At 35.3% G+C, this 12828-nt stretch overlaps 1 protein-coding gene and 1 non-coding gene across 2 annotated transcripts; one reads left to right on the top strand and one right to left on the bottom strand.

The window, feature by feature from the left end:
• Positions 1 to 429: 429 nt before the first annotated feature.
• LOC148253238 (RNase MRP) lies at positions 430 to 682 on the top strand. The gene has a single exon (XR_015812934.1).
• A 174-nt stretch (positions 683 to 856) lies between these two features.
• LOC110816516 (gibberellin 20 oxidase 2-like) lies at positions 857 to 2693 on the bottom strand. Its single transcript, XM_022044741.2, has 3 exons — positions 2118 to 2693; positions 1515 to 1836; positions 857 to 1197 (listed from the first exon to the last, which is right to left on the bottom strand). Exons 1-3 carry the CDS (start codon positions 2663 to 2665, stop codon positions 931 to 933), a joined length of 1137 nt encoding a protein of 378 aa, XP_021900433.2. The 5' UTR covers positions 2666 to 2693; the 3' UTR covers positions 857 to 930.
• Between the last annotated feature and the right edge of the window lie 10135 nt (positions 2694 to 12828).

Here is a 12828-nt window from a genome sequence, read left to right as displayed (position 1 = left end):
AAAAGAGAGAACAAATAGTATAGATAGAAAAAGAAAAGAAGAGAAAGCAAGGGGAAAAGAAGAAGATCAGGGAGAGAGATACAGAGACAGAAAGAAGGGGGCAGGTGAAGCATATGAAAAGAGCGAAGTTAAAAAATCGATGCACTATGCAAAATATTACAGCAAGGGTAAACAAAAGAAGAGGTTTTAATTGTAAGAAAACCTATACGAATTCTCAAATTTCTAGGTTATAAATATATCTTGACTGTGTTTGGGTTGAAAGACAATCAATTTTTTTCTTCTTTTTTTATCAAAACAAAAAATATATCCAGTGGGAAGGACTTAATGCAGTATGCTGATTTTGGCATGAGAACCTTTCGGCATCCCACATTGGATGCTTGAGAGATTATAAAGCACTTTATAAACCAAGTTCGGGAGCAACAGGCGGATGCGCGAGACGGTGTGGTTGGGCCTTGATCCAATGAACTTGGGTTTGGTCCTGGAAAGTCCCCGGGCCACTTTCCGCAGAGATGCGGACTCGTAACTGAGTACGCTTCGAGCTGAGGTTCTTTTCGCCTCGTGCGAAGGGGCTGAGACGAGTGTGGAGCCCTTCGGATTTTCAGCTCGGAGCCTCTTGGCCGACCCCACAGTTATCCACACAACCCATATATTGGGTTAAACTGAACGGGGCTTACGTCTCGTGATCCATTTTTTTTATATATATTTTTTTAATTTGGAAATAGTAATATTTCTTATTTTTGTGAAGTTCATAAATCAAATAAACCAATAATATATAAAATATTTTTGTAATTCCTTATTTCTTTTATTGTTTGTACAAGATTCTAGACAAAAAAAAAAAAAAAAGGGTGGAATAAACTTAAAGCATAATAATACAATTTATTTATTAGAATAAAAAAGAGAATATGAACAAGAGAGAGTAAAATGGATAAATCAGGGAAATTTAGAGGAGAGAAAATAATTGACAAATGAGTGAAGAGTATGAAAATCAGGACGATATTCGCACTGGGTAAAAGCCAAAAGATCAGACCACAAGAAATCTGGGAACCTCCTGGGCCCTTCTCTGTCAACAAGATCTTGTGGGGGTCTCACCACTTTGTCCTTTTTTGGACACACAAAGAAAACCAACGATCTTCTCTCCTTCTCCCTGTTCACTACTGCCCTGTGCTTCCCGCTCTTGTATATCCCATTTGTTAGTGCCTGCATCATCAATTATTCACCCATCTACATATATATATATATATATATATATGTATGTTTGTATTTAATGTCATGGCCTACTTTTGTCTCACACCCATCTCTTTCTTTTGACATGATAGAGTTATAACAATCATCTTACCTATGCTGACATCAACATATGTATACACACAAACAAACCCAACTACTACTATTCACCAACTAGCTATAACATAACATGCATATCAATAATTCAATTAATTTCTAAAACAATAAACCAGCTACTTCACTACTTACTATCACTTCAAAATTAATTTCTTTTAGAGATTATAAGAAGTTACCATGAAGGTATCTCCGATGTTAATGACGAACACGTCAGGTCGAGGACGTATAGCTTGCCACTTGTTCTCCGTGAAAACTTGGAGACCTCCGACTTGGTCTTGGTGAAGAATAGCGAGAGAAATTGGGTCGGTGTGCGGCCCGGTGCCAAGTGTTAAACAGGCATTGTTGCAAAGTGGATAGTTATTGCATCTCATGATTGCATTCCCATCTTGGAAATAATTTCTGAAATACAACCTGTCTATCCCCAAACTGATTCCCAAAAGTTCAAATATCACCATTGATAAATCCTTCATTGCTTCGCAGTACTTCTGATAAACAAACCTATTCAAATAGATAAACCCATTAAAAACACTTTTTTTTTTTTTTTTTTTTTTTTTTTATCATGAAAGTTTAGATTTTTTAACTTACCCTCTTCATTTTTTTGTCTTTATCCATACATACAACAGAAAATATATGACAAAGACAACGGAAATTTGAAAAGGGTTCTTTTTTCTTTCTCTTTATATATATAAACTCTATTACTACAAGTATATCTATTTTCAGTAGAAAAAGTAAATTAATATAATTAATTATAATTAGTTATTGGCGAGTGATAATTTTACCCTGTTTGGTTAAAGTCCTCCCCGAGAACGGAGTTGAAGTAATCAGAGACACTGGTCTCCGAGTCATCCCCCTCAAACTCGTACATAAAAGTGAAAGTCTCCTTCCACGGCAACTGGGATTTAATCCGATCGGAGTGGGCTCCTGAGTAGCCTGCAACTTCGGCAGCTTTCCGGCGAAAACTGTGTTTCTTCTCTAACGAAAGCTTGAAAACACTGTCAATCTCCTCATACGCAGCTTCGATGAGCTTGCCGTCAACTCCATGGTTCATCACCTGGAAGAATCCATGGCTTCTACAAGCTTTTCTAATCTGCTCCACCGCACGCTCCGTCGCCTCTGCATCGCCCCGCATGAATCCTCCCAAGTCTATGAGCGGCTCATTCAGGTCCTGCTGAGCGTCGACTAAGTCTGACCAGACGAACTCGTTCGGTAACTCTGACTGTTTTTGAAGAGACGAGGAGTCGAAAACCAGAACACCATTTTTGTATTTTGCTTCATCACAATGACCCAGAAGATTGCTCGAGCCGTTGGACTCCATTGCCAGTGACATTTTTAAGATAATCTACACTTTCTTGTCTCTATTTATAAACACAGAATAGGGAAAGAGACATATATATATATATAATATATGTAGTCTAAATTTTGGTTTGAATTATTCTAATCCATTATTTTTGGTCTCATTCTTTGCATATTAAAATATGTCAATTTTTTTTTTATTTTTTAAAAAATAAAAATAAATCTAATCTTCTATATATATGATTTAAACCGATATAATTTGGTCTTAATCCAATTAACCTCTTATTGTTTTAACCAAAAGAAGCAAACTAATAATGTTTCTCGTCTAACTCTATTTAAATCATAATTTTAATAATTTATATACCAAATGTTGAATAAAATTAAACGTGTGATTAAAAACTTTTTGTCGTTTAAAATTACGTTTAAAATTTATTAAACTATTATTTTTGATGTCACACTCTATATATTAAAATATATTAATTTTTTTAATTAAAAAGTAGTAAAATTAAAATCATAAATAAAGATTTTCTTAATATGTATGAAGTAAATCAATGTATTTTGGAATCTAACTTAATTGACCTCTTAATACTTACACTAAGAAGCAAACAAACAATACTTTGTCTCACTCAATGTTAACACTTTTATTTAAATAAAAACATTTGGTGGACATAAATTAATGAAGTGACAGTTTATTATATAGCTTATTAACTTAAAATTTTATTTAAAAATATAAGAATGAAAGAGCATCAATCCAAATTCCCATGTAGTGTATTCCAGCTACTTTCTGTATATTCATTAATTAAAGTACATTTGGATTATTTAATTATAAAATAGTTTAATTAATGATGCTTAATATATAATTAAAAATAAGTTAGTGTTCAATATTGGTTCAATTTAATACATAAAGGGAAATAACTTAATGTATATTTATTTTTGTATTAGGTAAGGGTAGAACTTTTAACTTTTATTTTTAAAAAAATTAAAATATATATATATATATATAACTTAATTCAAAAATTAAGTATAATCTAATTAGGAGTCATGTTTTCAAAATATACAAAAAAAAAAAAAAATTGATTATTGTTTGTTTTAGTGGGTAAATTTAGTATTTGAGTTCTAATTAGGAGATGTATTGCTATCTATGATATATGTTATTATGATTTTGGACATTTATAAGTTTATTAAATTGTATATATTGTCATATACATATATATATATATACATAGATCATATCTAACTGAATTCTCTACTCATTTTTTTATATTACTATAATATTGCCGATATGGTATATACTTATCTATTAAAATTATATTTTTATACATAAATCGATACGATCATATCGAATTTTGTACTCAAATTTTCTCCTTTATTATTTTTTCTATTATAATTCACACATTTATTTTTTAATAGGAGTGCATATTTTTTAATATAAAAAAAAAATAAATAAATTTAATTAAATTAATTCAAACTAAATTAAGTATTATTTACTCCCACTGTAGCGCCCGGAAAGGTGGAGGAAAGAGGAAAAAAAAAAAAAAAACCACGTCAGCAGGCCCGGTCAGTAGTCCCGGCCAACCGGGACCTGCCACGTGGCAAAACCACGTCGTTCCAAAAAGGGCCACGTTGGCGATCCGCGTGGGCGCGATCGGACGGCCCAGATTTAATAAAAAACGGACGGCCCAGATTAAAACAAAATGGACGGCTGAGATCAAAAGGCAAGGGGTTATAAATAGAACCCCCACACTAGACCACAAACCCTAGCCGCCTGCCGCTCGCCGGAGAAGACGAACCAGAAGCCGGCCGCCGCCACCCGCCGCCGCACCGGAGGAACTTCCGACCGCCGATCGAGGTAAATTTCATACTCCCGACTCGTTTTTCCACGCTGATTCCTCCTGTGGCCAAATCGGAGCCAAAATCCCGGCCAAACGGCCGGAATACACGGCTGAAGCCCAGCGGCGCCGCCGCGCCCCTTCTCAGTTTTTACCTCCGATGAGGCCCTTCCCGGCCTCCGTTTGATGCAATTTTTATATCACCGTGATCACCATTCTTTTCTCTACAGGTTGACCGGAGCCGAATCACCAAAACACGAACATCGCCGGAGAGCCGCCGCACCCGAGAGCGCTGCCGCCGGTAAGCTCCGTTTTTCCGTGATTTTTTGGCCCCCCGAGGGCCCTAGGGTTGTTTTCTCACAAGGACCGATGCGAGTGTGGCCGAATTCGGCCGGAAACGGCCGAAAACAGCCAACCCGAGGCGACTCGCCGCCGTGCCGGAGTTGCGATTTGGGCCGAAAGGGGCCCTGGGCCTAATTTGGGATTTTTTTGGAACACGTACAGGTACCAGTAGTGCGTTTCAGTTCCCCGAGGAAAATTCAGGGAAAATTAGGGACAGCCTGCAAGCGCACTGTGAAGCCGTGTTCGGACCCCGAAACGAGTAAGGACCCCTCACCCTATTTCCTATCACGGTTTTAAAGTCCAATAAATGATAAAACGGTATTTCGTGAATCAACGAATGTGTGAAATTGCTTAAGGTCGCTAATGGAGCCCGAGTCTAGTGTGTTTGTCGGTTAACTGTTATTTGACATGTTTTACAGTTTTAAATGCAGCATGAGGTTCGATGTTTTCATTTTATAGTTTCGTGTGCATATTTTACTGTTTTATTGATTATGGATTGAATGACCGGTATATTGATGCTGTATGTTGCCTGTTTGGCATAAATTATCGTTTCGCTTGTTTGTATGTGATTGATAATGCTGACTGAGGGAAAAGGAGAATGAAAAATTATGTGAATGGAAATTGTATAATGTGTTCAGCCTGACTAGATATCCTGGGAGATAGTGGACGGACCGGGTCCGTAGGGAACCCTACCGGGATTGTGGTCTCCCATACCGGACGGGGTATGGAGATCTTATGTGTTTTGGCGCCCATACCGGACGGGGTATGGGGACGGCCCGTTTCACCCTCATACCGGACGGGGTAATGAGGTCTATGTTTTGGCGCCCATACCGGACAGGGTATGGGGACGGCCCTAGAATATGATTTCGAGTGTTAAGGATTAACGGGTAGCGGGACCCCTATGGATCCCCATAGATACTAGTAGGCTGTTGGATTAGGAAAATATGTTGTGTAACGATTGAATTTCGAAAAGTGTGATAGGTATTATGTTATACAGTTCATATATATGTTTTCATGATGATGATGATGTTATTGCTTTCGTATATTGTTTTATGAATTTCACCGAGGTAAGTAAATGGTAAAGGTTTTATTTTCGATAAAAGGATTTGTTGTAAATTATGCTCCATTGGTCTTTTTGTGTTTTCTACCCACCTTTACCTCCGTGACGGTGAGATATCATGATGTCTTTACTGGGCTAGTGTAGCTCATTCCTTATTTAATCATTTCAGATCAAGAGGAGATCGTTCCCGAGCCGCTTCCGCAGGAGGACGACGAAGGGGACGCCTAAGGACTCCATAGTCACATTCGTAGTTTTTACTTTCAAGTTTCTCCTTTAGGTAGTTTAATCTTTTATATTTTGTGAGCACGTTTTGGTTTTAGTGTAAGGGATGTTATTTAAATTTTGACTTCGCTTTCGCATTTGATATTTTTAATATACATTCCATTATGAATTTCCGGGGCTGCTACACCCACCCTTTAATAAAATAAAAATAAGATATTAATTTATAATTTTAATTATTTTTAGTTAATATATTTAAAAAAATTCAGCTCGTTATATTTCTAATTTTTAATTTAAACAGTTTTCTCGAGCTGATCCGTAACCAATAAACATACCCATTCCCAATAACTTTATTTTTTTATTTGTCTTTGTTTTTTTCTTTTTTAATTTTCTCAAGTTCCCAATGGCTTCAACATTTTATTCACTCTTTCAATTTTATAATTATTTAATTTTTGTTTTATCAATTTAAATTACCAAGGAAAATTGTAAATAATTAAAAATTAAATTGTATATATATGTATTGTATATCCACCCAAAGGTTTCATTTATGTCATAAAACATTATTATATAAAAAAAAATTAAATTCCCAATAGAAATATAAAGCATTGTCGTGAGCGGGTGACATTTTGGTACCGAATAAGACACCATTTTGAGTTAAATTTTACGTTATCCTTACCACCTTCTTCTATAAATTACTGTTTTATGCTTTTAAGAGTAATTTAATGATTAAAATTTAAAGTATGTTTAGTAAAAACTAAAGTTATTTTTTATTTTAGTATGTTTAAATATAAAAAATTATAATTATAATGCATAATTTTAAAAAAATAATTTTCGCTTTATTAAAAATTTAAATTTAAAATATTTTAAAATTTATTTTTACCAAACAAAATATTTTTACATTTTAAAATAATATCATTTTTATAACTATTTTTACTAAATATCAAATAATTATTGATTAAAAAGTATCTTTAGTAAAATTAATCACCCGTTAATTATCTTCTATAAATTAATATAATATATAATAAATTAAATAATGTAACGCAGATAGTGATTAAGGCATCGTAGTGCATGTCAGATGCTAGAAAGATGTGTTCATCATCAACTACTTAAGTCACGGCTACTTATATTGTTTCTCACTTTTATATAATGACAATTTTCGAATGGACAAATTATATATATATATATATATATATATATAAATGGATATGGGAACTTGGGTTCTAGTTTTCTTCAGGTAGATCATTCAATGACAAAATTTCCATGGTGATACACATATACATGTACTAAGTCATCAGTTTAGATTGTTAATATAATCAAGTATCACGTGGACTTAATTCATTCACATAATTATACATATAAAAATGTGGTTTAATCTATTTAAATAAATCATAAGTTGACAATTAATTAATATATATAAAACACTCAATAATCATTGAATAAATTTTTTGTAATTTATTTTTATTCAAAAATATAATATATAAAATATATCAAAAAAATATTTTCAATAATTAAAAAAAAATTAATAAAAATTACCAAAATTTATTATTTAATAAAAATTGTTAATTCTAAAAAAGAAAAGGTTTAAAAAATTGTCTAAATCCAATTGCACATGCCCCACGTACTACGGCCAGGAGTGAGAAAGGAATAGGGATAAACTGAATATATGTGGTCAAGCTAATAAGATTGGAAAATGTTTGACAAATTTAGAAAATAGCATAACTTCATGGATAGAATTAAAAATTTCAAGTTTCTGTTTGTAACGCCCCCTTTTTTTTTGTCTTTAACGGTGTAATTTAAGATAATTCTATGACTCAACACGTAAGTCTCATGCCAAATCAATCACACACAAAGAAACTTTTTCACACTTCATTATTTAAACTCAGTATAAACTTGCAATTTTACATATATATCATAGGATAAGACAATCTCATACACCTCCAGTAAATATTATTTATACTACTATAAACTTTTATACACTACAATCCGCCCACAAAGAGAATCCTTACCCTGTGGCACTATATACTAGGCTCAGAAACTAGCAACTCAGATCTCGGCTCCATCCCTACTTAATCTATTAATGATAAAAAGTGAATTCACATAACTCAATACGGTAAAAATCAAGTTGCAGGTATAATATACAATAACAAAAAATTCAGCATGTTTATTTGCATCTCATCTACACAACCTAAGCCCTACCTTAGAACCACCCTAGGACTATTCATCATTAACTTATCCCGAAACTCTAGTTATGGTTACCAGTAGCACATGCAACAACAGAAAATCCAGTATTCCTATAAGTACCCTATCTGTACGACTTAAGTCCTACTTTAATACCACCCTGGGACTATATAAAATCAACTTGTCCCGGTAAGTTAGTTATATTGCATATCAAATGTGACCGCCTTCTGAAGTCACCCCATGAGTATAAATGTTCTCACTCATCACCAACATCAGTGACTAACTCTCAATCTTCTACCTCTTGACCCCCAATAGGCCACACACACACAGATATCATCCTCTCATGTCACCAACATCAGCGACCCAACCCCTTGCCCATTGGGATCTCCCAACCATCACCACTATCGGCGATCAACTTACTATTTCTAGATAGCGACACCAATATCGGCTTCCCCAATGCTAACACTCAAGGACCATACCATCCCGTACTCGCTTCACCATGTTATCTTGAGATTCCCCTATTCCTTTACCCAGTATATTGACCCTACACACATCTCCCCATATGACACACACTAACATTTCACACATATGCCGGTAATGTTCTCTAGCCAACCCTTAAATTTACAACAGCTATACCAACCTATATCCAACCCACACACTTACACCACACAACAACCAACACACCCCTACTCTTATACCTTAAACCACGCCTTACAGACGTCTCTTTTCCTTTCCCAATTTCTAGCATCTACACTCTCCTCCCCTTTTATACCTACTTCTCCCTACGGTCATACCGCGCCTCCCCTCTTACCCGAATCTCTTCACACACACCGAACTCCTCTTCCACAGCCCACTCTAAAAACCCCTTGCACAGTCATGAACTCTCCTTTCTCTCATGGACCTCACACCCCGCTTTCCTTCTTCTTCTACCTCCCACGGCCTGTTCAAAATATCATAACTCACACACTCACCATCACTAACACTCATCCCTCTCACAGAACACTCACCGAATACATTCTTCCTTCTCTCTCCTCTTGCGGCCTCCTCCGCACACCCCGCTCGCACACACATAAACTCTCCTCACCATCCCGGGTCTCACTCACTCACTAACCTCCTCGTTCACTCTCTCTTCCCGCGACCTTCACCATGTGCTTACACTCATTTTACAAAAAAGATCCACTCTCTCTCACGGACCTCTCCTACTCTCCAACGACTTCATCCTCTCTTTTCCCGCGGCCTCTTCCGTGAACGCCTCCACTATTCAACCTGCCATCCACACCTGCCTGTCTCTACATCTTAGTTTAGTTACTCTACGTACCAACCAAAACCTAGATTTCTCAACCTAAAACCACAATTTCAAAATCGCGCCACACTTACACAAAAACTCAAAATTTTACCGTACCTCCCATCTCCATCTTCCTTCCTCCCGTAGCTCGCACTGTTCCGATCTTCCTTCCTGTTCACTCTCTTTTCTCATTTCTCTCCAATCTAGCTCTTCTATTTCTCTCTCTCTCTCGAATCTTCTCTTTCCGCCCCCAATCTCTCTCTCTCTCTCTCTCGAAGCTTCTCTTCCCGCCCCCCGATCTCTCTCTCTCTCTCTCTCTCTCTCTCGAACCTTCTCTTCTCGCCCCCCGCTCTCTCTCTTCTCTGTTTTCTTTCTTTTTCTCTCTTTTCTTTCTTTTCTTTCTTTTCTTTTTTTCTTCTTTCCCTTCTCCTATTTATACCCCACCACCAGCCTCTCATCCTGCCTGTCCATCGTTTCCCCCAAACGACGTTGTTTTCCTCCCCCTCTTCTCCAAACGACGCCGTTTCACCTTTGAAATTCCCACTCTACCTATACATCCATACATACATGCAAATTTTCTTTTTCCAGTTATTACACTGTTTAAGGCATAAAATTTCTCAAAATTATATATGCTCCCATAATCTCAAAAAAGTTTGCAGAAAAACCACATTATTCTTCACAAAATCGAGTTGATCTTGACTCGATTTTATAGCCTAACTAATAACAAAAAATGACCCTTTTTTTTCAATAAAATCTTACTCGAAAGCTGTAGATCGATAATAATATTATATATTTTTATTAATTATTAAATATTAATTTGATCAAAAAAATAACACTCCCAGTTTGTCAACAAAATAAAATTTTTGATATTACAATTATATCTGTTACTGACTAATTAAGTCGAAATTCAACTATGATTTGATTTTTAAGTTACGTGATATTTTTCTATGTTTATAAAAATATATATCGAGAATTCGATTCTTTTTTTTTAATAAAAGAGTAGATATATATTATACGGAATAAAAAAAAAATTCAAATTCATCCAAAATCGAAGACCATTTGAGTAATAGAAAAAAATCGATCTTAAATCATTTGTGTTTTCCTTATTTTTAGTTAAGTAGCGTAATTGTTACGAGTTTAAATACTCGAAATTATTTTGTTAATATAATAGTCTAAATTATTATTATTAATTTTTTATTTTTTTATTTTTCCAATAGGAGCTCTTCTATTATTTCTTGAACAGGTCTCTTCGTAGATCGAAATAAATAATGAGTTCGCGGCCTAAAATTTTGTCGACCAATCAACATGGACGTTTGTTTCCTATTTTATTATTTTGCATGTTCTTTTAAGACGTAAAAAGAGCGTATGATCTGGAATCTCGTACACCAATCTACTTGCATGTCGTTTCGTCCCACAAAAAATCTACTTGCATGTCGTTTCGTTTTTGCCATCATCAATATTGTACATATGTGTAAATAAATATATTGATTTATTAGTTGGAAGTAGACGGGTGGGTCCAGGCCGCATGTATGTATTGAGTTAAAATCACGTGCGACGCACGTGTAGTCGCCATGAAATTCATGCTAAACGCCGAGGTGACTGGAGAACATGGCAGATGAAGTTTTGTTTTTGTCTTTTTGTAGGAGAAAAAGTATTTGCAGCCCACGTGAAGTTTCTCCCGTCTCTTTTGTTTCGCCCCTGCATGCAGACAAAACTCACGAACTCTACACAGCAGTAATTATAAATTAAACCATACACATATACATGAATGTATATGTATATGTATAACTGTACGTATACACAAGTGGAGCCAAAAAATAATTAAGAGGCTGCAAAATTTATGTATTTTTAATTGTTGTTAAATGTATTATTTTGTTTTTTTTTTTTTTTTATGTTTCATGATATTAAAATATAATATTTGGAGTTAATATTATAAAATCTCTCTCTTAGGAATTTTTGTATCCAGAAGTTTTTAGAACAAATTTTAATAACTGCCACAAACTGGCACCTGAACCAGAAAAAAAAAAATTAATGGAGCTCTAATTTTCTTTTTGTTAAAAAAAAAATATATGTTCATTCTATATGTTATACAAAGTCATCATTGTATGAATTTTATAAAATTATATCTGAATCTAAATCTTCATGCACATATCAAATTAAAAATATTATATCTAAAACAGAAGCGTACTTGAATTTATAACGGAAGAAATTTGCATGTCATGTGATAGATTTTTTAAATCAATACGTGTATATTTGAAGTTTTCACACTTTTTTTTTATGATGAGATGACATAATAAGAAAAACTCAACATGTGATTTGAGTATCATAACTACCTATGTATATTCTTAAATTTTTAGTTATAACACCCAAATTATTTTTTTGTATTATTTTTATTTTTGTATTTGAATTTTAGTTTAATTTTTTATATATTTAATTTATAAGATTTTAATTCAATTTAATTTAATTTAATAAAAATAAAAATAATAATAATGATAAAATAGGGTAAAATTATTTTTTGGATTTAATTGAAATTGATTTTGGGAAAAAGGGGTGAAAATTTGGATTATGGGGCTGTTTTTGAAAAGAAAATCGAAAACCGGGGGTCAAAACGCAATTTGAAGAAGTTGTGCCATGTCAGCAGCCCCGGCCAACCAGGACACGCCGCCTGGCAAGGAAACGCTGACACGGGACGGGCCACGTGGGTGATCCACATGTGCGCGATCGGACGACCCAGATCCATTCCCGCGCGTACGAATGACCCAAATCCGTTCCCGCGCATACAGACGACCCAGATCTCACGCGTACGGACGACCCAGATTCAATCAGGCACAGACGATCCATATCACATCGCGATGGACGGCCTAGATTTAATCCCAAATAAATCGCGATCGGACGATTCAGATTTAATCTTGATGAACGGTTGAGATTAAAAGGCGAAGGGTATAAATAACCCCACCCACACCCGACCAAAAAACCCTAGCCGCACTGGAGAATTTTCTGACCGCCAATCGAGGTAAATTTTCTCACCCTGGCTCATTTTTCGATGCTGAATCCGCCTATGGCCAAATCGGAGCCAAACCACCAGCCAATCGGCTGGAAAACCCTGTCGAAGTCCAACGGCGCCTCCGCGGCTTCCCTCTGTTTTTGCCTCCGATGAGGCCCTTCCCGGTCTCTATTCGATGAAATTTTTATACCACTGTGATCATCGTTCTTTTCTCTACAGGTTGACTGGAGCCAAACATCAAAACGCGACTCACGCCGGAGGAGCCGCCGCACCCGAGAAC

Source organism: Carica papaya, chromosome 6, assembly GCF_054855325.1.
Source record: "Carica papaya isolate Zhongbai chromosome 6, ASM5485532v1, whole genome shotgun sequence".
NCBI classification, from domain to species: Eukaryota; Viridiplantae; Streptophyta; class Magnoliopsida; order Brassicales; family Caricaceae; genus Carica; species Carica papaya.
The sequence above is the reverse complement of the archived record's forward strand: the minus strand, read 5'-3'. Positions and strand labels throughout refer to the sequence as shown.

Coding starts and splice junctions, on each gene's coding strand:
- LOC110816516 (XM_022044741.2), bottom strand. CDS start 2,665: ATGTCACTGGCAATGGAGTCCAACGGCTCGAGCAATCTTCTGGGTCAT. Junction 1,837..2,117: donor GAGGACTTTAACCAAACAGG/GTAAAATTATCA, acceptor CTATTTGAATAG/GTTTGTTTATCAGAAGTACT. Junction 1,198..1,514: donor ACATCGGAGATACCTTCATG/GTAACTTCTTAT, acceptor TTGATGATGCAG/GCACTAACAAATGGGATATA.